Genomic DNA, 27,962 nt, shown 5'->3' with positions numbered 1-27,962 from the left:
GTTTCAGTTTCAGTTTCTTTATTTATACCCACAGTTTGTGTGTCGGGGTGTGTTTTGGGGCCGCAGAGTTTTAACACCGCCAGCAGCATGAAAAAACAAAAATGGACGACTTCTTCTCGTTTACTCTCTAGTGTTCTACTTTATTGATTTTTGTTTGCCGGCCATTTGTTGGCGCACGTGCGTCTGCCACCTTCACTAAGTTCCTGCTGTTTTGTCGGTTTTGTTCTAAAAAATAAGCTTGTTGCATCTTCGCGAACCGGGAAAGGATTTGTGGATGATTTGTGGCCCGTATGGCCCGAGTCAGTCATTCCCGGTCCTGGTCCCCCAAACTCCTCGTACTCTACCCGGCGTAGGTCTGTATGAGCTTGTTCCACTCGGCCGGGAAGTTGCGCTGCAGGTGGGCCAACGTTTTCTTGATCTGCGTCGTCTCGACCGGCGTACACTGTGGGCAGGCTCCACGCAGCACGAACGGTGCCAAACCTGTAAAGGAGCGAGAGCGAGAGAGAGTGAGCATATAAAACACCGTTACTGTCCGCCATCCGTTCCGTCAAAAGCGCCCATCCCTGGAATCTATTAACTTTTGAAAAACAATCCCTCCCGGCCGGCCGTCGAATGGTGATTGAATAAATCATGATCCGTGAGGCACATGAGGCGGGGGCCGGTGAGGAACCACAGCAGCAGCTGCGGCGTCGGTCGGTCTAACCATTTAACGGCCACCACCAGCAGGGTCTGTGCAATCTGTGTGGAATCAATTAGATTTTAATTGAAGATTTAATTACACATTAATGGCTCCTCGGGACGAGCGAAAAATCACGCTCTGTCGGGCCGCTGTCGCGCTGTTAGCATCCCCGAAGGACATTCCCCGATGCATTCGCCAGTTGCATCGCAGCAGGCGGACTACATTAGGGGACCCACGTGCCGTTTCTAGGGCGGGCAAGCGAAGCACAGCCACCCAGGATTCGCAACGAATAAATAAATTCGATTCCTCTGGGCGCACTCTGGGCGCCATTATCAATTCGAGCGTTTTGACGGAATGCTTTTAAAATAAATCCATTACCATCGACTGTCGCCGCCGCGCGGAGGTCCTTTCCTTCCCTAACCGTTATTTTAATCGTGAAACCCACGAACTGCGTCGCCTTCGCAGCAGCGATCATGCTGAATAAATGATGGCCTCCACTCCGGCACGCATCCGGCATGTTTTATTTATGCGAGCTACGAGTCGAGAGCCATGTAAACAAATACTCACTCGCCAGGAGGATTTCATTTTCTTTGCCTCATTTCTTCCACAAACAACTCCGTTTCTTGTGCTGCCCTAAACCGCGATGTAAAAATGGACCCGTCGTCATCCCGATGATTGAAGGTGGGTCGCGTTCACCCATCACCATCATGATGCGCACAATTTAATTAACAACCAACGCACCAGCATTAACACCAGAGCAGGTTGCAGAGTTGAAACAATTTATCGGCACCGAATGCATGGCCCAAATCGAGCAGCGTAGCTATAGTGGAGTGGCTGATGAATTATGTATGACCACCCTTAGTGTGTATGTGCCCCGCAAACGCACACACCGTCAGTGTGGCCTCCCTCAAAAGCCACGGGTGTGTGGGGAAAATATTTATTCTACACTCGTCTGCCGTCGCGCCAAGCGCAATCACGCACGCACGCCCGACCCTGTGGCAGGATCCGACCCGACTGACCACGCGGCCTTGCCGATTTGACACATTGCACACGGAGCACACATTGCACACGCTAATAACGCGCACAACATTCACACCTCGCCCATGAAGGGTCCTTGCGCTCACCCCCCGAAAAAGGTCGCCCACTTGGAAATTCGTACGGAATTCGGGTTCGCGAGGAGAGGTGTCGAAGGTGTCGATTCGAGAGGGTGTAAGCATCACACGTTCCCCACACGTTCCGTTATCACAAGCGATTTAATTAAGTGTTAAAAGAGTGGGGCTCTCTCTCGCTTTCTCTCGCTCTCGGTCGATCCTCAGTTTGGAGCCTGAACGGGCGGGCTTATACAAATATTCCATAAATTTGACGCGGGGCACGCAAAACATGCCCCGCGGGCGCCCTACAACTGCATCATCATCCGGATCCGGCTGGCTCCAATAAATCATTCGGAACTTTGGAAATAGAATTAATACATTTTTGCATCGCATTATCCACGTTTATATCACGCCCCACCAGGGGGAGCCACCACGCCGTGACTGTTAATCCGTTAAAGCGCGTTAAATTAAGCATTGTAAAGCGAGACCCCGAGGGGTGGTTGTTTTAAATTATCTGATAATTAACACCGTGCCGGGCCGGATCGGGTGGAACCCGGTGCTCGATAAGCCCCTTCCCCTCGCGATCCAGGATGCAGTTGTAGTTGATAATTAATCCTTCTGGCGATCCGCTTTCCGATGGCGACAAAACTGAAACGGAATTGACCACGGTCCGGTCAACATAAAGTGTGTTAAAAGTTCACCAGGCAAGCGAAGCGAAATCATCGTTTCGTGACGTAGATCACAGTTTACGGTCCCCGGCTGGCGGTGGTAAACGGTTTAACTGTTTTGCGCAAAATTACGACCCATAAAGTGTTTAGTCTCCGTGGCCCAAGATGGTGACCACGGGCGCCATGTTGTTGTGGACTCTGTGGAAGATTTATGTGAGCTGGGGACCCAAACCACGGGCTAATCATTTTGTTTTAGCACCCCGAACACCGAACGCCGGACTCCGGTGCAATGAAATCACCATCAAATTGTAGTGTTTTTGTTTGTTTTTTAAATACACCAAACTTTTGTTTCCAAAGCAGTGCCACCGGCGGCTATAAAGTCATTAGATGCCGGCGATGGCCGATGGTTCGAAAACATTCGTCCCACGTCCGACGGGCGAGAACAACGCGCACAATTAGTGTTCTCGGTGTTCGGTTCGGTGGTAACATTTCACTTTTCACTTCTGCAGTCAGCTCGGCTTCTCCGGGGAGTTCTCCGGGGTGTGGTCCGGTTGCTTGAACTATCTAACCCACACAAAACCACCCCAAACCACACTTCTTTGGGGGAGCAGCAGCAACCAGCAAGGGAAGGCCCCATAAATCGACAAAGTATCATGCGATGCGAAAATGGCGAAGAGTTCCGAAACAGAACGGCAAACTTTGGCTTTGGCAAAAAAGGAGCTTGAGCTTGATGATGTCGAAAGATGGCGCACCAAAACACAAAAAAGTGGACCGAATTTCAGACTCGCACTCTGCAATCAAAAACCGGGCAATAAAAGAAGAACCCCTTGGCTTGTTGTGTTTTCGACCGGGGGGGTGACCGGGGATAGTTCTCTGGCGGTCGGCGACACTTCCTGGCCGCTTCCGGGAGGCACAACCGTATCGTTATCATTTTCATTTTAATTAGGGCCACGCTTCTTACCCCCAAAACCGGCACTCCCGAAGCCCTGGATCGAGGATTGGCCACTGTGTGGCCACTCCGAGAACTGGCGTGCGCCAGGATGCGGAATTAATGAACAACTTAAATTATACGCCCCGCGTCTGCCGGTGACGCCACAGGCCGTGCGAGAAAGCGTGAGGTTGTTGTATAATTTTCACGGCCACACCGCGCGGATGACATAAACGGGCGACCTCATTTTCGCACGCCACCCGGTGTACTTACTCTTCAGCCGCTTCCCGACCGGATCGCAGGGTACCTCGCCGAGGGCACACTTGAGCTGCCGCATCAGGTACCGCTTATCGCTGAGGGCCTTCTCGAGCGCCTCGTCCGAAACCTGCGACCGGGCCGTCGTCGTCGGGGCCAGCGTGGCATCCGCGGCCACCGTGGTCAGCTGGGTCAGCATCGCCCCGACACACACCAACAGCCCCGCGGCCACCAACCAGCTGCGACTACTGACCCGGTTTACTCCCGAAGGCTGTGGGGCCGAAAAAGAAACAGAAAGACAGTGAGTGAGAGTGAGAGAAAAAGGGAACAAATAGGAAGGGAACCACACACACAGACATCGCATCGTGCCAGGCGATGCGTTATGTAGCGCGCGTGTGAAGACGTAAAAAGTAAAAGGCCATCAGACCCCAGAGCCGGGGGAACAACAATATCCATCACTGGACCGCCGCCGCCGGGGCGAAAAAAAGGGAAAGCCGGATCGGAGCCGGAGCGAACGATTATGCTTTTTATGCTGTGGTGTGTCGCGCGGATTCTTTTTATCATTTTGCAACACGGGCATTATGTAATGCCCGGGGCGGACCGGACCGCCATGTGGTGGAACCTACCTTCTTGGTCGACATGTTGTCGTGCATTGTGACCGACATTGCGCGAGAGACGCGTCTATTGCACCAGCGAACTCGCTGTAATCGACAGTAGTTAGGGCCGGTGGTGGTGGTGGTGGTGGTGGTGGCGTTGCTAGGGGCCTGTAATGCTCCGTTGCTATGCCGACGAGGTGTTGAGAGACCGGATTGCTCCGATGACGTTGATGCCGTGTCGTGCCGCGGGTGCGGTTTCTATTGTGTAACGCGCCCAGCGAGGGCTTTACTTTCTCCTCTCCGACCGCAAACTTGCGTCCGGGATGGTTCCTTAACCGGACCTTCCGCGAAATTGGCACTCTTCTTTAGAGAGAAGTTCTTCCGAACTACTTCTTCGATGCCAACTTATGCACCACGGAACACACCGTCAACTACCGCGTTCGCGAGTTTCCACTTTTAAATGGCCACTAGCCACTGGGAACTCTGAACTGGCCCCGAACGAACTTTGTCACAAAGAAACTCTTATAACTTGAGAGAATTACTTCTGCGCCAAGGAATTCTGAACAGGTCACGACGACGACGACGCCGTACTCGAATTGGTGTGCGCGCTGCGTGATTCAAAAAAGGCGCTTTGAACGGACGTCCACCACCAAAACACCCGGGGGCCGCACCGAACACACCGAACTATGCCAGCTACGAGGAGCCACGAGGACGGAGCACGTACGCTGCCGAGCGATCAAAAACATCAAATGGCGGCCGGTCGCGGCTCAACCAACGAACGACCGCGCGCTGAAGCAAGAAGCAAAAGTGGCACTCCGTGTGGGGGTAGGGAGATGTGTCGGTGACTACCCTAGGGGCGGCGCAGGAAAGAAATGGCAAGTGCTCGACTCCCGCGGGCCGCCTCAGCGCAGCTAATAGATCCCGCAGGCGGCGCGCGATGGACCGTGTAGAAGTAATAACCGCGGCCCGTCCCGGATCGTGTTGGCCAAAAAGAGAAAGGGCGACCCCGAGTAGGCGCGGTACTGCTCACTTGGATGTGGACTTTCCGTTGCAACGCACTGTCGACATGGCAGAGAGGCCCCCGGAAAGGTAATCACCGCCCGGCCGAAAGGCTTTATGGCGGGCGGTGAGCGAACGAGCGAACGGCATTCCGGTGGTTCCGAAGGTTGCGACACCGGCGCCACCGGCGGCACGGGGTTCACCGGTGGTCCGGGGTAGTCTCATCAGCCGGCGATCAGCCGGGTGAAGCCGGATTTTACGTGTAGCGCCCAGGTAAGAATAGTTTACGGTCCAGACCAGGCGGTGTGTTTCGGAGGCTCAAACTCGAAAAGTAAAGTGCAAGAGCTTCTTTATGGGACTTGTTGCATCACTTTACGAGCCTTTCGGGCACCAGTCTTCATTGCCTTCGGTCCATAAACCACTCCTCAGTAGTGGGCCAGGCCTGACTGATTCTGTGTGTTACGATGACGCACTTCAATCGAAGCCATCAAACGTCAGACAAGCGATAAATGAAGAAATCAATGACGTAACGACGACCTCAAATGGCGCCGTATTTCGTTATTAACGTCGGAACGTTGGGTTAGAACTCGCACGGGCCAGCCGTCAAATCTTCAAGACCTTTCTCCAGGTTCCTCTGCTGGCTAATTGGTACGCGGCACCGGATCATTCGGATCGAACCAGTCTAATCCCCAAATCAGCTCAACGATTCCCCCATCGACATTCCATCGGGGAAACTTTGGCCACTCGAACCAAGGTCCTGGAGAAGCTGGTAGGTCACACATCAAAACGTACTCTCCAGCTCTTCGACCTGCCAAAAAGGGCCACCAGGGGGATTGATATTTTTCCGACATCGCACGGCGACGAGAATCAGAGCGACGGACGAAAAGTCGTCAAGAGTTCCCACGGCCGCACCAGGTTCCGCCAGGCTGCCGGCCAGCCCGGAGCCAACAACAAACAACACATAAGAAACCGTTTAAGAGGATTAACCGAAAAGAAATCCCCTGGAGACCACTTAATAGGGGATTACATCAGGACACGCCATACCGGAGGGACCAGGGAGAAATTATGTCGGGCGCCGTGAGGTACTCGGAGCCAGGGTAAGTCGTAGAACTCGAACCACTCGAAGGACGACGCCCCAGGAGCGAGAGCTGCCGGGTAGAGGGGCCGGCCGATTCCGAGGTAGAAGCGCCGTCCTTTGCCGTTCGTTCGGGATAAACAAAATTATGGTGCCAAAAGTGAGCCGAAACCCGCGCCATCGTCGTCCTGGTCGTCCTGGTCGCCGTGGCATGGCACGGCCGATTACTCGGCCCACTCGGCAGGCGGCGGCAGCTAATGGGATTTTTATAACATAATTTATTTTACCATCGGATGCATCTCGTCGGTGGCCAAAAGCATTCGGGCGGCCCTCTCGAGGGCTCTCGGGAGAATAAAAACCAGACACACGGACAGAGAGAGACAGACAGAGAGAGGGGGAGAGAAAGCAGACCGCTGGGCCGCTTTTAACGGGTCCGGCAAATTTAATTGTCATGTTTATGAAAAACCTGCCGCCAGTGTCGGTGCCGAGGTGCCAGGACCTCCTCGGTGGCGGCTAATCTTGATGGCCTTGCGAGGTGCGGTGTGAGACAGCGGTTGATGGCCACCGCCGACGCCACCACCGCCACTCGTCGACGGTGCATTTTGGCATCCAATAAATCTGATTTCATAGCTGCGCTGAAAGATTTCTGGAGCCGGACACTTTGTTTATCTTCTGGTGGTGGCCCGCTGGTCTGGCTTATCTGCAAAGAATATCCACGACGCTGCGGGCGGAAGTTTACTCTTTTCCACTTTATTTTTCTGCGAACACCCCCGGCGGACCATAATGCGCTTATCGCGCAGGATCACCACGCGGGGATCGTCGGTTTGGTTCGGGAAGATGTTTTTCGTCCAAGAACTCGTCCGAAAAGGAGCCCACCAACCGATCCGAGTCAATTTGGTCCATTGTAACCAAAACATGTTTTCCGCCGTCCGGTCCAAAAGTTCCTTTCTGTCGCCGGCGATGGCGATCCCAAAATTGACCACGCAAACACTAGCGGGCTGCCATTAATACTCGCCAGTGGCTCGTACAAATCCAGACTCCGACCACGATCCATGTTTATCCTTGCCCGGCGTATCCGGTGCAACCGAACCGTTTAATCATCGTCGCCCCGTGCCGTGTCCTACAATGCGCCGGCTGTCGCCTGTGTTTTTATTTGCGTTTCAAAAGCCGGATTCATGTCGTGTGCGCCACGCATTTTTCTGGCTTTTGCCGGGCGATCCGGGCCATCGCATATGATTGGTGGGGATGAAATTTTAATCAGTGCTCAGTGAATCGATGCGGCTCTGACAGGGCGCACCGTGCCTGTGTGCCGTTAATGTGCACGGATATGCACGGTTTCGGATGGGTATGAATTTTAATAAATATTAAAACGTATCTTAATCGAGGATTAATCGACTGTAAGCCTCCGAGGGGTGTGTTTCCGGGAAACCGCGTGCGCGCGTGCCGCATTTGCGTAAAGTTGCGAAGCGATATTTATGAAACCGCGGCCGCCTGCCCCTGCCCAAGCCCTCGCGCTTTCGTGGGAACTGCACCACCAGAGGTTCCGGCACAGACCAGGTGTGCGCCGGGCCAGGTTTTTACCAAATTGTCATTCCGATCCCCACCGGCAGATGGCGCGGCCTCTGCGGTGGTAGATAACGTTATTTACAGTTTACACACAAACCACGCTGCGCTCGGCGCTGCTTTAACGCCGACGCCGTCACAATCCATAAATTAATTTCCCAATGAGCCATTAGGTTTCAATTTGGTCGCCGGGTTCATGCATCCATATTTAATCGCGCGTATTAGTATAATTGAGCAGAAACTTTCAACACAATCGAACATTACCGGCCAGCGCTTACCATGACGTCAGCTCGCTGCTGCAGAGAGTGTCAAACACTCGCACGGCTGTCAACTGCAGACCAACGCCTACTTGACCGGCGTGGAACATTCTGTCGCATTTACTTCGAGTCTCCCCACCTCGGGGGGTTTCTCGCATTTACTTCACCGTGGAGGTCCTCTTAAATACTGCGTCACTCCTTCAACGTCACGTTCTGGACTGGGGGGGTAGGTGTCAAAGAAAAACACTAAAGCATTTAAGCGACGTGCGCGCCTCGTGCAATTCGGAGTTCGAATAATGGTCGGCTCGTACGGAACACGTACGCGCGCTCCCTTGGGGCTCCCCTTGACCAACGACTGACCTTCGTGCCGACCCATGCCGACGTGCATCCACAGGTTTTAATTACGACTACATTTTTATGACCCCCCCTCTTCGCTAGCACCACCCCGGGCCGGTGGTCGTCCACCAAGTTGCAGGCGCGAACTTTACACACCTCTGAAGTCATTTCGCAAAAATGGTCCCACATTTGGACCTCATTTCGGACTCGGCCGAGTTGGGCAAAACTGAGTGCTCGGGCTCGGGCTGGCTGGCTGGTGACATTTTCCGCGCAATCGACCACGATGAATGTGCTGCTGAACCCATCATGGCCCGGTTTTGTGAACCCCGCGCGATTGCATTGTGGTGCGGCTTATCTGACGCAGAGATTAGATGACCCGGCCGCAGCCGGACGAAGGATTTTTCAGCCACACGCAGGCACGCAACGCAAATGACTGCATTTTAATCACATGCCACGAATGCCAGACTCGAATGTTACCTCGGTCAGCTTCATACGTGGGCTGTTCAGAAAGGATTGCGAGTTTTTTTAATATGATTTATTTATTCATTCATGGATATCTATTTGGTCACTTTTAAGGTAATCTCCATCGGATACTATACACTTGTTTCAACGGTTTTTCCAATCCTCGAAGCACTATAAAACATATTTATTTTAAACATATTTTATGATCTTTTGTTTTCCCACAAACCCGTCCCAAAATTCGGTAGAACTTGCAGGTAATATTCCTTATTGAGCGTTCCACCTTGTGGCTTCTAGAACTCATGATGCACCACGCCTCTGCAACCGAAGAACCCTCCAATACATTTGTCACAATCCTTTTTCAACAGACCTCGGTTCAGCACCACAGTTCCGCGGTTCGCACGAGCACCGGTTACAAATAAATGAGGTTCCGAGCAGCTGACATCGATACCCACACCCGGACCATTAATTTTGCCATACGCACGTACGGCGGAGGAATTATCTCACGCAGTTGGTCCGCATTTTTTTGCCCCCACCCCCCGAAAAGGGTCACCCATCCAACCTGGGCCCATTAGGAAGTCCTGGAATTACGTACGTCGCCCCAAATGTGGTCCACTCCGAGCGGCGGTGCTGTTCCGAAAGCTGCAAAGTGACACGTTGGTTGCCGCGGCCAGCAACGCGCAACATTGGACCTCAAAACAAAACGGGCCCGGAACCGGAACCGGAATAACTGAAATTTTCAGTTTCCATTATCATGCGCCGCCCGGCACCAAGCTGGGTTTCTTCCACCGAAAACGCCGGATTGGAATTTTGTAATCAAACTAAGGATTTTATTTAATTACTGAAAGCAGACGCCCGGTCGCGAAATGTGTCCGCGAACGCCCCAGCGGTCCCTAATCATACTTGACCCAAGGGTGCGCGAATTAATTGCCGCGCTTGTTACGGGCCTGTGCGCTGATCGGTGGGCAAATGGCGGGATTAATGAGCCCAAAAGGTACACACGGACACATATCGCAACCAATTTTTCAAGCGGCAAACCATTAGTCACTCTCCGCGGAACGCGGTCCTAACACGCCAGCCAGCCAGCCAAGCGGTGGTAAAATGAAAAAGGTTTTCACCGGGAAAAGTGAATTCAACTGTTACAAAGTGTGTACACACACAGCACGATGCCGGGTTGATTGATAATGGTGCGCCAGGAAGACTTTCCGCCTTCCGCCGCCGGCGAGTAGCTTCGTTGGCACATTTGAATAATGTTGCGCAGCGGCCCCGGTTACAGGTTGAACGTATTACTCACCTCACACACACACACACACACATTTTGTCTTTCTTTTTTGTTGTTGCACGGAACGGAGCACCGAGCCTGCTTGCTACCGAGAACTCTATCCTGCGATCCTGATCCCGAGCGCAAGTGTCTGCGAGGCGCACCACCTCGAGTGTGTCCCGGAATGTGAAGAAGCTGCACCCCGCCCGAAAACAGGAAACAGTACTAATGATGGTTATGTTATTTTTTGATGTGACTAATGACGTTACGCTGGGCTCCACATTCCGGGTTCCTGGCGGCGTCGGCGATGCCACGAACTATTTGGCTGGGCTTCCTCATTGGCTCATGTTTCGTGAATTAAACACACCGAAGTGGCACAAAATGGGGCCGGGATTACTGGGTAACAAGACCCGGAACCAGAAAAGCGTGTTTTTCGGGAAAACCGGAATCCCGTAATCCCGGGACTCCTGGAGCCCGCATTTGTTGCGCGCTTCGAGGTGTCCATTATGGAGTGATACAACCGAAACAATCGGAAACAGTTTCAGACAACACTCCGGCGGGTGCAATTCGATGGAATTTGTTGGATGGATTGTCCCAATTCCGCCAATTGGGTGGGTTTGATGATAAAACATTACACCAACGGTGCAGGGGCATTATTTCATCGCTCACCGGCATTCCGGTCAACCGACGAATGCGCCCGGAAAGTGTCCATTCGGGGTAGGAAAACGTAGCTAAATTGCATTAACCGCCATCCTAGTGCACGTGTCGTCTCTCGAGGACACTTCAAACCGATCGACTCGACGGTGTATTTGCACAGAACTGTCGAGGACGACATTCCTTTCGCTTCTATTTAATTTGCGTTCTTTTCGTTTGCTCGGACCAAATCGTGGCAAATAACGTCAGGCGATTCCAGATAACCACAGCACCGTCCTAGGATGATGTAAATTTGCTCCTCGCTTCGGAACTGTAATAGTATTAAGCGAGTTTTACCTTTTCTCAACGTCACCCACAGACAAGTGCAGCAGCCCCACGGATGGCAAGACAGCCAAGTCTTCCCGATTCCGGGAATCCCAAATTCCTGGCCCATTTGTTGCGCCGGCCGGCGCTGGTCGCTCCAGTCGTGCAGTTAATTTTATTGATCAATTAATTACTCTCCACTTGTCGTTCCACTCGGCCGATTATGCTCGGCGCGTGGCACCGGCCGGCAACCCGTCTCGACTCGGTTTTACTTTTACCACCGATCGATCGATGCATCTCGCACCATCAATAGAAGCCTTACGCCGGGCCGTGCCGTGCCGATTGACGTTATGTAATCGAAAATTAATTTTACATAATCGTACCATAAATGACTGTCACGCACCACCGTCGGGGGGCTGCGTCTTGGTCCCGTCCAGCCCGATCGCGTCCTTCAGCCGCCCTGCCGGCAGTGCATTGTCGCTGAAAGCTACCACACCATTTATGTGTGTGTGTGGCCATGTAATTGTTACTGTTAACAATCGAATCAACAAACGGGCACAAACAGTCACACAGCACGAGCACGAGTCGTCGTCCAGCCATCGGGTCGGTCGTTTCCGGCAGCCCGACAGTGCGGTGCTTCTTTGCCAAGATGTATGACCATGTTTACCGAGAACTTAATCTTCGCCACCACCCCCCGGCCCGGACCGGCGAGAAAACCGGACACCCGGCGAGAGTGATAGCTTGCGAGGCGTAAGTTATGCATTCTCGGCACCTCCGACCACATCCGGGCACATCCTTCTTAAGCTCCAATAACACCCGAACAAATATTGACTTATGCTAAAATCGTACCCCGTTGCACCCGTACACACACAGTACATCCATCAACTTCTTTTGCTGGCGCTGCAACAACTTCTTTGCGTCGTGCGGTTACGGTTACGCAAAAGCGGAATTCAATCCGAAGCCGAAGCCGAGAAGTGTTCGCCCGAGAAGCGTCTGCCGTCTTCTGGCGTCTTCACAAGATGCTGCACCGAAGAAGCGCAGCCTGCAGCCACTTCGTTAGCCCCTTGACAGGATAATACTGTGCTCACCAGACGACAACTGTTATCAAACCGACCGATGCTCTGTGAAGAAACGGAAGCCCTGCCTCACGACGAGCCCGACCAACCAACAAATCGCATTTCGATGAACAGCAAATCCCGTTTTGATAACTAATCCAATAGTGCCCGTGCGGTCTGGGGGCCCCCTAGAAGCCATCGACAACGTTGTCTAATGCACCTTTTCAGAGCGAATGATCTTTTGCCTTTCTGCTGTCCGAAGCAATTGGCTGCAGCAGTAGGAACTGCAAACCGCTTTTGCAGGTTCCAAAGATGCGATGCTGTTTACAGTTACTTCTGAAGTTTTAAGACACAATCAAAACAACCTGGTCGGTTCCTGGGCCTGGGCCTACCGTTGACGTCAGTAAACCGAACAAATAAGCGCTACAAACAACAACCCATCTCCGGGAAGGATGGACACCCGGGCGGTCCGGGCTGGCCATCCACGGCAACTATCCCAAGAAGGCACTGGCCACTGAGGAAGTGTGAAACTTTGACAAAGTAAGTGTAATAGAATTTCTGGCACCGTTCACAGTAAACCCAGGGGGGGTCCTTTGGGGTGCTTGGCCCCCTCCTGCTCTGTACCTCGAGATACGGAGGGCATTCCGGAAGCATTAGGCACCGGGCCTACCGGAGCTGCAAAGAGCTGCGCTGCCGTGGGAAGGTAATAAGATTTAACGAAAGTTTCCGAGGAAACCCCAGGGTTGTGTCTAAACGGGACCAACCGCCTCAAGACGGAACCAAAGCGGCCACCACCCTCGGGCGGGGGGGGGACATTTGAAACTTTGGCTTCGAAAAACGAAACTAAATAATTGGCAACTTTTGCAATGATTAGTGGAGCGGACTCTCGGAGATGATGGTGACGATGATGCTGGGGATGGCCCGGAACACACACAATCGAATGATCTCCATTGAACCGTACCGAGCCAGAAGTTTCCGAATGAAGTTCTTGGCTCGTAACAAAACTCGACGTTGTTCGAAGGAACTAACTCAAGATTTGTTTATGTAAATTTCAAGAAGCGCTTTACAAGCGACACTTTAATTGGTCGTTACCCGGTTTACTAGATGGGTTTTTGTTGACCATAAACCGGGATCCCACATAAAAATATGTACGACTACAAAGCCGGTGGCACAGTCATGGCAAAAATAGTAGAACCATTCTGGGTTCAGGCCCTTTTTGGAATTCTTTAAGATAAAGGAAACAATGTGGGGTTTTGTTCGAACTCGCACAGCTCAATTTGGCGCACATAAAAAATGTGCAGCTTCAATTCCCAAACAGATCGCTTCACCCAGAACGCACCAAGATCCGCCTCGGATCCGTGCCCCTTACAAAGCGTCCGACTCGGAGCGCAACGAAATGGAAATCTTTGCTGTCGTAAAATTTCTAATATCCATCCAGTGCGCGTGGCCGGCCCAAGAGAAGCCGACTCGGACCTCGGACCGGCCCGGGTCCGGTCAAAAGAAATTCTTCATTCCAGCATGACACTCCACCAATGTGTAATGAAAAGTCATGCCATTTTTTCGTCCTTCTGTTCGCTGAAGCTTTGGGCCCTTGGGCTGGGCTCCCACATGGCCCAGCCGGAGCCACGCTTCGAATCAGGTGCCGAGACCAAAGGCGTCATCCTCGCCGAACGGATGCCACGGTTTGCCGGCGGCGGTGATGAATACTCCCACAAGACTTGGCACGGCCACGCCAGTGGAGCCTCGTGTTTATGATCTTACACACCACACGCTGCTCCGACGGAGTTTCTCCCAACAACAAGAAGAAGCACAGAAATAAAAGACCGAAAGAGTTCCAGAATGCAAAACGAAATGAATCCCACTGACACCAGGACTCGTGGCCAGGACTGTCTGGCACCGGCTCCGTGGCTGAAGTGCACATATTTAGATTTATCTTTCCATTTATGAGTTGGTGGCGCATGAAAATTTGATCTTTTCATTTCCATCCCGCACTCCGCACTCCTGGACGGGTTTACGTACTGCTTTACGGATCGTTCCCGGGCCTGAGATTCGGAGCACGCCAACCACAAACCGCCCCGCGGCCGGCTTCGGAGGAGAAACGACCTACGAAATAAAAGAAAATTTAAATAAACTGACCCCGTACGGACGGAGGAGGACGGATCGGAGGGTGTGTGTGGCCGGGTATGTCTCCGGCCTTCTTACGATTCTATTCCGGCCGACGGAGCTTTGATGGTCCAGCACTTTTATGGCAGCGAAAGTTGTCCGAAAAGTAGTTCGTTTTATGTGCTTCGGTTGCTGCGATGATCCGTTTGGTTGCTCCGATTGCGTGTTAAATGTGATTGTGAGCAAATTGTATGCACGACGAGGACCCTGAGCTGCGATGAGGCGCTCCCTTTACCTACTCAATTAGTGGATAAACTAGTACTTCCCATCCTTTTTAGGAACCTCCGGGAAACCACTTCACGTAAACTTTTTCGTCCATCTGCCTGAGCAGCAAACTAACACGCTAAATGCAAAGCCAACTTCGTTACGGTGTGTGTGTGTGTGTGTGCTTAACGTAAAGACAAATATTTTTCCATAGCAACGCAGCGGCCACTAGTTAGCTCTATCTTTCGGTGCAGCTCCCGGGAATGGGACTCTCGCTAGCTGACAGTAAATGATGAAAAAGAGAAAAGCAAACACGGACTTCCATGTAAATTACTTCTCTGCGGGAAGATCAGATCAACCTGGCCAACCGCTAGCTAGTTCCGGCTAGAGAAGCGCGAAGAAAGGACCCACTTTTTTGTCCTCAGCTAAACACTCCCTACCAGCAGCGCCATTCCACAACACCTCACAGCTTGTTCGGAGTTTTGTGTGTAGAAAAACTGTGGTCCTCGCCGTGTCCTCGGTTATTACAGAACGGGCGATAAAAAAAAACAACCCGTGAGCGGGAGTTTGCCTCAAGTGGCCGCCTCGTCTTCGACGTGTCAGACGACGCACAAGGAAACTCGACGGAGATGTCAACAAAGTGATTGTGCTTTTCCTGACATTCCACTCCCGTTAGCTTCCGCTTCCGGAGGCTTCCGCTTTATCTAATCACAGCACGAGCGGAGTGTGTGAAGCATCCTCTGGAAGGGTGCTGCGTGTGTGTGTGTGTGTGCAGTACATCAGACAGTATGTCCCGTGGGACAAGGAACCACCGCCACCAGAGCTCCCCGCCGGAAGTTTCATTCAGCGACACCGTGAAGTTGTACAAATTTCCGTTTACTAAATGCCAGCGGCTCATTTTCACCGAGTCTCCCTCCAATTCCGGGTGTCGAATGGGGATCGGGATGATGATGGTCGTCTTATCTGGCTCAGTCACCATTCCCGGAAAATTCCCGGAAAAACTGTTACAGCCACTTACGCGGTACTTCCCGGTTTTCGGGCCGGGGAATTAGGATGGCGGATTGTGGCCTACGAGCCGACAGTGCGAATAGAGTGTGAGAATCAATTAGCTGTACACTGAAAATCAAGTCTACATCCGGTGATAAGGTGATTGTGAAGACTAGTCAGTTTTTGGTCAAACAAAGAAGATGTTTTGTGTTGTTCCTCTTGAGCAGCACTTGAATCCATGTTTATTTAGACTAATAAATAGTGTGGAAGGGCACCTTAGGATGTCCGTTTTTCAAAACCTATATTCGATGGCAACATTTTGGGCAAACTCCCCACCGTAAAATCACGGAATGGTCAGCTTTGGCATGTAGAAACGGCCAGTACGTGAGAAATTCTTTTCTATCAAGGCATCAGTCCAATCCAGTGTCTAGCCAGTCGCGCCATGGGTGTTCCGATGCATTCACCTAGTAGCCTTTGCCTTATTAGCTCGGGGCCCAATGTCCGGGCACAAGGTTTCTACTACTAAAAACTTGTGTTCGAATTCAATCGTTGACACGTGTCTTAGTGTTCTACTCTCTTAGTGTTCTAGTCTTAATAATGACCTTATTAGGCCTGACCCGCATCACTCTAAATCTGATAAATTTCTCTTAACAAGTCCCAACGACATGAACCTTTGAACAATCTATTTTGTACTGAACAAGTTTAAATAAACAATGCAGTACAGGAAGCATTTTTCTAAAACAATACTCTCATTGTAAACACGCGTATGGCATTATTAATTAAACAAGGCTCGTTCAGTACACGATCATTTTCCGCACTCTTTTACTGGGTACTCCAGCCGGAACTACCATCGACAATCGATCAACCTGGCGCCATTCTCCGTCTGGCAGCCGGCAGCGGCGCCGAACAATGGCGTCGAACACACGCGTCCTCGAAATCCTTGCCGCAAGCTAACCCTATTATCAAAAAATAATCAACATCCATTATTATTCAAAGCTCTCCGGAAAAAGCGTGTCCGGAGCGTATCCGGAGCGGCGGCAGCAGCGGTTGATGAGACACGGATCTGTACACACATTGTATCATTCCGATATTTTGACAATAATGCCGCACTGTTGGTGCGAAAATGTGCCAAACCGTGACGCAGCGCATCAGCAGCAGCAGCAGCATCCGTGCCTTGTCTGCTCTGTAGATGTCCTTGTTCGCTCGCCTGGGACCATCGGCGCATAGCGCAGCCACCGGGACCTCGGTTCGCCTAATCCATTCTTACATTTCATACTTCCTTACATTTGACACGAACCGAAAAAGACAGAAACTCCATTTTTGCGTTCCCGTACCCGTTTTTTGACAGTTCCGATTTTTCATTCGCCTTATTTTTTGCTCCGGATTCATTCGGAATAAGGAGCAAACCCGATTCCCGAAACGACTCCCAGCGGCACAGCCTCGAATCGGTGCGGGCCACTCGGCTGGAGTGGAGCGCACGAATAGGAACCGTACGTGTGCATGTAAATTGACTACGGAGCATTCGGATTTGTCGCCCCACGACGTCCCGGCAGGGAGCGCGTTGAGAATGTGGGCAACATGTGTCGACGTATTCGAAAAACGACCGAACGAATGTCCCGCTTACGATCGAGTCGAAATCGAACCACCACGGAAACGAGGAAAGCCAGCCCAGCCAGCAGCTTTAAGCCCTCTCCGTCCGTTCGGAAGATAAGACCAATAATCGAATACCGAAGGACCTCCTGCCGCCCGCCCGACCGGTAAAATCCCCCCCGGATAAAGCCCCTGGGAAATGGGGAAATGGTTAAGCAAGAAGCGGGGACTTTTAAAGTAAGCCGTAGCCATGTCGATATCAATGGGTTCCAATCGGTAACGGGTTAAAGCTTGGGACCTCCTGGCCGAGACAGCAAGAGAGGGAAAGAGGGACAAGAATGTGCCCTGTTCTGACTGCGTCCGTGTGTGCAATCACTGTGTGTGTGTGTGTGTGGCAAGATCATAGGAATCCGATGAATATAAATGTGTTTTGGGTTGTGGCGGGGGTTTTCGGGGCGGCCAACTGTACGCTATTTTGTGGATTACTCGAATGATGAGCCTTCCCAGGACGTGAGCCCCGTGATCTTGCCCGATTTGCCTCTCGAGTGAGGTGGCTCCTTGTCTTGAATCGGAATCGCAATCGAGGCACGGCTTTACGGGGCAGAGGTATTATCGGTCTCGTCCTTCCCGTATTTATTCGCTCCAATTACTGTGACAATTGGCCAGGATTCTCGTTATCGGTTTTCCTTCCTTTGTTTTTAATGCTCACTCTCCACTTCGATTGGGACGTTCGACAAAAAAGGACGATTTTAATTGTGAATCCTGGCACAGTGGACCGGGTACCGTTTGTTTGATAGTTCAACCGACCAACCGTTGACCAGTGCAGTGCAGGTTGTTTTGCTGGCAGCTGTTGCGCTGCACCATTTGGTCCGGGAGAGGCTTGCTTCGGATCCACGGAACCATTACAACCAGTGCAACGCACCAATATTTCCATTCGGGCCAAAGGTCGGGCCGAAATTCAAGTTTTATGCAAACTGGGGCCAAACATGTTGGAAAAATATTTGATTTAGCCCACCCGAGTCGAGCTGCAGCTGTCCCAGCGTTGCGGATTCGAGCTACACAGGAAGCGGCAGGAAAAATACACTCGTTTGCTAGTTTTGCCGAGGGTTTGTTTATTTATTCCTTCATTCAAAACTGTACTCCGGCAGCGGCAGGACAGGGAGACTAAAGGTTGATGAGTGAGTATCGCTTTCGGGCACAAAAACCCTGCGCTGGTATCGGCCATTCGTCAAAAACGTTTCCGTGCAACGTTCCCGGATCCGGAGCGGTACTATAATCAAAGACTACCGAAATCCGGCCACCGAACCGGAAGCCAGACCGGTTCCTCGGGGCGTCCGATTCCGAACGGGTGCAGAGACACGCACGGAGAAAAACTACAGCCAATACATCGGTTTCCTTTTCGAATTTTTGGCACGGAACGAAGCGTCCACCGGACAGGGACCAAGAAGGTCCTGCCATCCCGATACAATGTTGTGTGTGTGTGCGGGCGATCCTTTTCTGTCTTGGGACCCTCAAAAGAGCAACGCGGGTTGACGCGATTGAAAACACACAAACATTGGGTCTGGAGAAAGGACCGGTCGGTCGGTCGGTCGGTCGGGATTGCAATCACATCCGATCCCAAAATGCCCGATCTCAATACACTTTTCGATACATATTTATCAACACTTCCGCTCGTGTGTGTGTGTGTGTTTGTCCACAAAGCGGCCTCTCCGGAGGACAGCAGTGACCGGAGCCGGACCGACCTGGACCGATCTTGGCCGTACTTGGCCCCGTATTGATCACATTTAAAATCAATATTGGTTTTAACTCCCGAGATTGACCACCCGAGCACCGAGCACCGGGTTCCCGGATGTGCCCGGCGGAAAGGACGAGACACCGGAGCTCCTCGTGTGGGTCACGCTTTTTCCCGTAGGCTAGACGTCGCACGTGATTGGCAGTCAAGTTTATGCGTTCTAATAAGAAACGTGAGGCAGTGGCACTTGCCAAAGCAAACTCAGGACCGTCCCAGCAAACCCGAGGTCCAAGGATGCGCCAGTTTCGCGTCTCGTCCCTCGTCCGTGTCCCTCTTTATGTTTCGTCACACCGTTTCACACTGCGATCGGGTGTTGTGGCTGGTGTTGTGTTTTCCTTTTACCGAATGCCAATACCATTAGTGACGATGGGCAAACATAAACATTTTGGCAAGTGTGGCGGCAACTCGAAACCCCCCCCCAGGGGGAGTCCGGATAACTTCGAGTCACCCGGACCGGTTTCGAACGGTTTATTATGCGAACATCCTGCTCCTCTTTCGTCGCCTAGTGGTTTCAAAGTGTTTTAGTATTTTAAGTGACCACAATGAGCGATTATTATCGATAAGAATAACTGACAACGATTTGTTCCTTGCTGAAGTCCCCGTACGGGTACGAGTCAGCCTTTCATTTAAACGCTTTAGGGCATTTCTAAAGGCTTTGAGAGTAAAGTTGGGTGAATACATTTAGAACGTTTCGTTTGAAGTCTGATGGCCATCGATCAATGTTTGTTTATCAAAGCAATCAACGCAGCTTTTGACGTAATAGCCAAACAGCAATCTACGTCTATATACATAGATTGATTACTCCTTCTCTCTTTACATGTTTCATGTTTCGTAAGCCTACTGAGATTACCGTTGAGCACCGTTTTCGCTCTGAGCCTCACGTCGAGGCGTCAATTTTAATACCATTATAAAATGCTGCATATTAAAATTAAACCATACCAATACATGGCCACTCACAGTCACTAAAAATCAAATCGAAAAAAGCGGATATTAATATGGCAAATAGATTAATATTTGCCTTTCACTCGACCGGCGGCCGAGAAGAAAGAATATTGACCCGTGCCCGCCTCGTGCCGCGCGAGAGTAATCCGATAGTACCGGAAGTGAGTAAATCAAACTGTTTCAGCTGCAAACACAAGGGCACATTGTGTGTGTGTGCGGGCGGACGACGGCACACAAAATGGGCTTGTTTCCCGGCGTATTGTTGCGAATGCAAATTACAAAAAGGTTGATATGACAATAAAAAAGGCGGGACGAAAATCAAATAGATCACTTAACTTTATGGATATCGTCGGGCTGTATGATGTTTCCGATGAAACCGGTTCAAACGGGCAAACATCAAAAAGGGGTTCGTTCCGGGACGCACGGGACACACCCCACACCCCCCATTGTAGTGCAAATATTTTACATTCAATTATTTGTTGAAATCATTAGAATGAAAGCGTAATAAATTGATTGGATTATTCCCGGTACTGCGTACAAGTCAATGGGCCTGTTGACGTGCAAGCTTCCAATGACCCAAAAAAAGGCGCCCACAAAGTTGTCGATGGACTCTGAGCAACCGTTCGCGCAAGACTCCCGGACCGGACGTCATCCTATTCTTGGAAGCCCCGGCCAGAGGAACCGTAAAATCACTGCAAACACCGTTAAAACATCACCACGGCGTGGCCACGGGGTCGTTTTTATGCCGTTGCCACGCGTTCCGGTTTAACGGCTCCCAGATATCGTCACGCCGCCACCCGAACCGAATCAAGGCGCAACTGTGCTCGATGATTAAATCGTGGACATCCGATGCGAATAAATTACCACAGCGCTCGCGGCGCGTGGCATAAAAACCGGACCCAATCGAAACTGCCCAACTGCCATTTGTGTGTGTGTGTGTGTGTGGCCGGGAATTGGCACGTTGCTGGGGGTGATGCCCGATCCGGTTGGCAACCGGGACGACGGCGACGACGACGGGTCACCCGGCCTGTCGCCCGTCGAACAGATAAAACTCAAAAAGCTACACGCAAACCAACGTCCTGCTCCGGTGGACACGTGCTCCGATCGAAGTTTCTCGCTCGAGAAGCTGCAAAATACTATCGGCCATATAAAAGTTATTAGCGTTATTAAATTTTACGATTCAACCGTCTGTTGCGTTTCTATTGCACTCCGTTTCCGATCGGCCAGCATTCAGAGAGCGGGTGAGCTGAGAGAGAGCGAGAGCTGAACGTCCATTAACAACGAGGTGGTGTATTTTACGTGTGAAGATTTTCACCGGTTATTTTTCGCTGCTCCGCTTTAGATCCTTTTCTGGAACATTTCCACGGCGAACGATGTGCCACGTGTGTGTGTCGAGGCGCTCGTCCGCCGGAAGCAGCATTGTTCGGCGAACATCGGCAGGCAGAATTGTTTTCATTGGAACAAAAATTTAATGATGATGACTATTCGATTTGTTTCTGCCATTCGGCACTGGGAACCGCACACAGAGACAGACACAATCAACCGGAAGTGTTGCTACGAACGGGGCCGGGCTGCGAAATGTGATTCCCGGTCACGCGGCACGGGTTGACGGCGAACAATCACGTGAACAATTTGCTTAACCATTTTAGGAAACCCGCGCGGTTGATGTTTCCTCGGAAACGACCTGACAATCGATCCGCCTCGAAGCCTCGGAATTGCTCCGCGTGAACCGGGCGCTGATAATCATCTTAACGGGCACTCCGGGCTCCGAAACCGGAGCGAAAACGTTTCGCTTGTAAAGAAGAGATTATTTGCGCCATTTAACAGTGATGGTGATTCGATGCTGTCGCGAGATTTGTATCGGTTAGCGCCGCGGCCACCGGTTCGATTGATGTGCCGACGGCTCACGCGGCGTCGAATTTCTGTCGGGGCACAAGGCTGTTCGATTGTTTGACATTCCGTGGCTAGGATTCCAGAGAGTTTTCTTCGAATTTTAAATCTATCTCAGCCAGCGATACTAAGACGATCTATATATTCTTTTTTAATGTTACTTTTGAGTGTAACTTAACAATTCATTCATCATTATCATAGAACGTTACAGATGCTGAGAAGATCATCCTCCCTTTTCAGGTGAATGGTCCCTTAGCACGGCACCATTTAAAACACGGAATTTAAAATTTAAATCACCTTCGTAGAGTTGTATTTTTAATAAATAATTGACTCATAATCTGGCATTTGTAGCCAGGAACGACCGGAGCGGAAACAGAAGTGCCATTCTAGGCGAAGCACCTCAACCACGAGAGATGATCTTGACGCGTGAGCACTTGAAAACCGAAAACTCTGCATCATGTTGCAAACAAAGATCCGGACCCAGATCCTGGCCGGTGAATCGGAAACAGCAATGAAGTGGGCCCAAAGTGCAGGCTCCCCTTCTCGCGCGCGGCGGAGCGAAATATAAATATTTGAAATTATCAACAAAAACTGGCCAGGGCCTTGGGAAAGGCGAGAGCATAAATCCTGCTTCTGCCAAATATGCAATATGCTTCGTTGGTGCGACTGGCGGCGGCATCACTTCCGGGACGGCCTTTCCATCCGCGCACCTCAATGCAAAATGTATCCCCGCGAACCGTGTGTGGACACAGCGCGGGAAACGGACAGCGGAAAAAAAACCGGCGACCCGCGCGATTCGCGAAAATAAAACTAAAAGTTGTCCATAATTCTCTTCCATTGCTTCCCCCTCTTTCTGAACCCCGCTTTCTGGTCCCTTTGATTTCCCACAGACAGACAGCCGCGGATCCGGGGGCTCGATCCGCCATCTTCCGGTTCGGTTAAATATAATTCAATTATTTCATTGCCGAACTTCACATCCGATGCGCGCGCGCCCCTTCATCGGCCCGATCCTGTTCGATTGGTGCTCCGCGTCCCCGTCCCCGTGTGTGCTCGATCGTCTGGAATCCGGGAGCGGCTGCATTTGCCGACCAAAACCAATATCCACCGGAACACCGGTGGCTGAGTGTGTGTGAACCTTCACTCCCGTTCCATGCCGGTGGATCGTCGGTTTTTTTCTCGAATGCCCTTACTTTTCATCCGGGAATCCGGGTGCCACTCTCTTTGAAGTGCTGCTCAACATAAAGTCCTCGCCAAGCGTGCCAAAGGACGCGCCGGAGTTCGGATATTAAAACGCAAACATTGGTGGCGAAAAAATTATCCAAACGCAGGCATTTCTGAGGGAAAATAATTCAATCATATTAATCGCACACACCGGGCGCTGCTACTTACATCGGACGGTTCTCGTGAGGCCGCCTTCGAAAGCTGCATCCTTAACCGCAAGGACGGAGCCGATGCAGGATTTGTGTCCGCAGCCACAGCTACTCAGAGCAGAGTTACAGTTAAACAGTGCGTCCCGTGGGTGGGTTTCTGGCACGATTCGGCGGCGTCGACGGCCAACAAAAAAACGCAGCCAATCCACCGTCGAGCCCGAAAAAAAGACGCCCCCCCCCGTAAGCCAACATAAAAGCCCCACAGTGGGGCGAGTGTAAAATTAATCGAACGAAAACACCGGGCAATATGGATAGTTTTTGCGGACACGGCGAAAGAGAACAATTTAAATGGATCCCCCTGTGTTGTGGTCCCCGGCGACGGCACGGACCGGCCCGGCCCGGCCGCTGCAAACCGCAGTAGGCAAGAACAGAAGAAAGGACGCGCCATATTTTAACGAACGAATTTCGGACGGCAGCGCGTCGGTCGGTGGGCCGTTTTCTGGCCACTTTCGCCCGGGGGTGATAATGGGCTAGGCGCACGCCTGGTCGGTGACCACACACACAGGACCCGGTGCCGGCCGAGATCTTGTTTTTACAGCTGTAACATTGGAGATTGATTTATTTGTTCCGCGCGGGAGTCAGAAGAAAATCGAACAAAAAGGATAATGCACAGCCGAGCGGCATCGCGCCAGGATTGTTCGTGTTTGATTTAAGCCCCGGCAACCCCGAACCCCGAACCCCGTCGCCTGCTAGATCGGGGAACACACTTGCAAATGACAGGTAATAGCTCAGCGTCTATTGATTGATTCGACGCGCAACGCTATCGGCAACAGTTAAGGCTCCGACGCATACACACTGACAGTTGCAAATGCTTCTTTTGTTCTCGGAAAAGCCAGAGGGAAAACAAAAAAAAACAAAACGGCCATCCGATGTCGTTACTCTTCGTTCTCCCGGAGCGTTATCCTTATGCATCACGATCCGCAAAAAAAGAACGCTGGATGCATCCTTGAAAAATCACCGCTCACTACGCGCCGTTTGAAAAGTGGCACACAATTTTTAAAACCCATCAAAACTTGCACAACCTGCGCCAAGATGATGTAAGACGTCGTCGGAAAATTCGCTTCCCGGCGAACTCTCGCCCGAAGAGAGAAGGCTCCAGCGCTTCGAGGACGGCAGTGCGCGTGCTAAACGAGCAGCACAAAGCGGAGTAGCGAGAAGAATCCAGCACCGAGACGCTGGTGTTTGATAAGAAAACTGATGATCTACAAACGACGTGGAAGTGGAACATCGCGAACGTCATTTTTCGCGACGTCTACTTCGATGGCTGCTTCGATGGCGACGATATTAATGGCTTGTTTTGATTATTGCACAGAAGCCACGTCAGCACGGGCGCGAGGAAAGCTTGAGCGAAATGGAAACATTTTGTGGCCTCCCACGCCCGCCTCGTCCACCCACCCGGGTGCCCCTGGTGCTCGAAATGGATTATTCTTTCGCGTCTTCGGGGCGAAAAGTTGGCAGCAGCGGCACCGGCATGGTGCTTCGCTCGTGATTTATTCACTTCGCGAAAAATCAACAATTCGCGATGGCTATTGACCGGAACAAACCGGCAGCCAGCAGCGGGCTTTGATCACCCGTGAAGCACTCCGGGCCGGGTGGCGTGCAGAACGCAAAGGAACCCGCAACGGTTCGTGAAACTGCCGGAATATGATTAAAACATGACCTCGGGCGCTCGAGAACCAGGATTGGCCGGCGTGGCGGAATCAATAAAACTGCACAAAGGAGCAGCAGTGTGTTTCGTGGGCCGATCGACCCTCCGATTAATAACGCGCCTGGGATCGCCAAGACCAAGCGCAAGACAGCGCTGGGAGCGTAGCTTTCATCAGTCTGGCTGCTCTGCTCTACCCCGATCCTCGGGATCGAATAAAAACTCATAACTCTTTCCTTTTTACTTCCAAATCTCGGCGACCCCGGCGGGCCACTAAGCCGAGAAGGCAAACACACACACAAAACAGGAGGCAAAATCTGAAAACTCATGATTGAAGCTCCCAAGGATTACGCTGATGGCCGGAGCCCGGCCGGGGGGCCGTGGGCGAACGGCGGAAAAATAGCAACAGCACTCACAGGGCAGCTTCAAAGGAGATCCGAACCGGCCGTCCTTTTCCGGTGGTGGGGCGTCGAGAAGTAGGCGCTTCTTTCGTGCCTGGCGGAGCGATAAGAAATCAGTAAATCGGGTTTCGTCCCTCGTGGAGTGGATTGGCCCGCCCGGAAACCCCATCCCGACCGGGTCGTAAAATGCAAAACACTCTCAACCGCCCTCCCCCCCCGCCCGCGGCCCGAGGAAAAACACAGAAAACCCGGTCCCGGCCACCCCCGGGGGGTGCCGCGCCCCAGTGCCACCAAGATGGATATGTTTATTTTCGTTTAATGTGCAGCCCAAGGAGCCACAGGCGTGAGGGTGGCCAACCCTTGCCCGGATCGGCGTGTGGAGGATTGTGGACGACGATCAAAAAGAAATGGCCACCAAACACACACACACGCGCGCGCTCGGCGAGTGAAAATATTTATTTTAACAAAATTTATTTTCCAATCATGTGCCATCATCAGGACGAACACAGAGAGCAGCGACCGCGCCCTGTTTCATTCGAACAAACGGAGGGTCTCGTTAGCGGATTGCCGCCGGTCGGCAATCCTGGCTCAGGGAGGCGTGAATCCACCGTGAATCGCTCATCAAATTATGTCTTCACACGAGGGTGGCAGGGATTGCCCGGAGCTCGGTTCCCCCCCCCCCCACCCCGAGGCGAGGTAATCCGCAATCCCGGGGTCGATTATTTGTTCGCGTGCTAATTGAAAATCTCGTTTCTCGGGACGCCAGACGAAAAAACGGGCGAAACTCTCACCTTGCGGCTGGCAGCGGGAGTTTGTTGATGAAACGAAGATTAGGGAAGCGAAGTGCGAAGGAAGAAATAAATAACAGATAAATACTTTCAGTACAGAGGGCGCGAGAACCGCACCAGAGAAAAGAAACACATCCCCGGGAAGGGCGCCCTGTTAGAGAAGCGTTCCTTAATCCCCCCCTCGTTGGTAGCCATGATCCTCGAGCTAAGTCAAACCAAGACCGATGGGGTGGTTTTTTGGCCTGGCAAAAAATGGCTCTTTTGGGCCCAGACTTGAACAAACCACAAACCACATTTACCGGCCGGCTCCGGTGCCGATTATGGCGGTGACTTTTGTGGTAATTAAAACGGCGTTTTCGGTCCGCCCTTTGCGACCTGTTTGAATTATCGAAAACCCTTGCCGGAAGTTCCGAGCGTCCCGAGCACCGCCTTTAATTACTTTCGATTTGATTAATTTTGAAAGCTTTGCGTAAACACGCCCCGCCGGTGGCCGGTGGAAGTTCCTGGCTTCCTGGCCAGCCTGCTGTCCCAGGTGTCTCATCAAAAGCCACACAGCCCCTGCCGTGCCATCATCCTGGGGACTGTTGATTGCTCGGAGGCAGAGGCCGGTGCCGGAGACCGATTGTGCCACATTCTTCGATCCCTTTTCGGGGCCGACGCCGATGACGGGTGGATTCTTAAGTATTATTATGCAAATGGGCTGAGCTGTCGGTCGGCATTAGTGTCGACCGGTGCTCAGAGGAAGGAACTCGAAATTGAAAACATCATCAGCTACGACCGACGACCGACGACCGACGACGACGACGACGACGATGGCATCTCCGCAAAGCCGACGATAATGGAGTGCCAACGGAATGATAATTGCTGCCAATTAATGGCATCTTCCGGCGACAGCCGAACGAGAACGCCCGGGGCTTGAACGTTTGGCAGAGGCTTGAACCGGGAATCAAGGACGACCCGTGAGCCGACAGCATGTTTCACAGCACGACACACGCATCGGCGGCCCCATCCACGAGATAATCCTTTTGCTCATTTTCTGACGTTCCGCAGCAGCAAAGGAGCGAAACTCATTTGGGAATGGTTCGGAAATAGTTTGAGGATGGGCCATTCGGGACCAAAAGGCAAAAAGATTAACTTCCAGTAAAATTATTTAGGAACGGTTGCCCTTGGGGCAGGATTTTTTTTGCAGTCTTGTGGACAAACGTCCAACGAGCGGTAAGGTAACCTATACCCGAGATTAAATAATCGCTGCACGATGGCACCAAACAAGCAAGAAATGTATGTTTGCTGCTTCGCTCCAGCGCAAAGACTGTCCAGTGTCGCCCACCTCTGTGAGGGTGGAATGAAAATGGCACAATATTTAAATATGAGACTAACGGCGGCACAACGGAGCAGCAGCAAAAACTGGGAGCCCTCAAAACCCCCCCAGAAACGGCAGGAACCACAGCCAAAAGGCAAGGCCGCACAGACGATGGACGAATTTTCCGGCCACAATGCATTATTGCAGCGGGCCCCAAACTCAAATAGCTGAATATTTCACACAAAACAACGTCCCGCCCGGTAGCAGCATGTGTATGCATAACAGAGCAGTGCGCCCCCGGGCCCCGGGTCCCCTTGGTCCCCTGTCCCGCACTCCGGTCCGGTGCTCGCTTCGTGCCGCAATTGTTGATTGATGCTGGCAAAAGCTAAAAGTAGTTTAAATATTTTCAAATCCCCATCCCGCACCGGCAGGATGGGCAAATATGTGTACATGCTCGGTATCCCCGGCGGAGCGGATTTGGCCAACGGGACCAGCTAGCCCACCCCCTCGCCTCGGGTCGGGAGCATCGCCAGAAAAAGGCAAGCAAACACACCAGCGTCCGGAACGGGAACAACTAAACTATCGTACGACACGCGAATGCAACACGCTAATCCGATGACGAATGGATTGCCGGGAAAAGATGGCCAAAAA

At 51.9% G+C, this 27,962-nt stretch overlaps 2 protein-coding genes across 2 annotated transcripts in view; one reads left to right on the top strand and one right to left on the bottom strand.

The window, feature by feature from the left end:
* Positions 1-27,962, top strand: part of LOC128274907 (glycerol-3-phosphate dehydrogenase, mitochondrial) — a 281,955-nt gene that overhangs the window by 253,419 nt on the left and 574 nt on the right. The window lies entirely within an intron of this gene.
* LOC128274941 (putative odorant-binding protein A10) lies at positions 192-4,705 on the bottom strand. The gene is made up of 3 exons (XM_053013291.1): positions 4,248-4,705; positions 3,640-3,892; positions 192-480 (listed from the first exon to the last, which is right to left on the bottom strand). Exons 1-3 carry the CDS (start codon positions 4,284-4,286, stop codon positions 341-343), a joined length of 432 nt encoding a protein of 143 aa, XP_052869251.1. The 5' UTR covers positions 4,287-4,705; the 3' UTR covers positions 192-340.

The sequence above is a fragment of the Anopheles cruzii genome, chromosome 3 (assembly GCF_943734635.1).
Source record: "Anopheles cruzii chromosome 3, idAnoCruzAS_RS32_06, whole genome shotgun sequence".
NCBI classification, from domain to species: Eukaryota; Metazoa; Arthropoda; class Insecta; order Diptera; family Culicidae; genus Anopheles; species Anopheles cruzii.
Note: the sequence above shows the minus strand (reverse complement) of the source record. Positions and strands in the feature narration are given on the sequence as shown.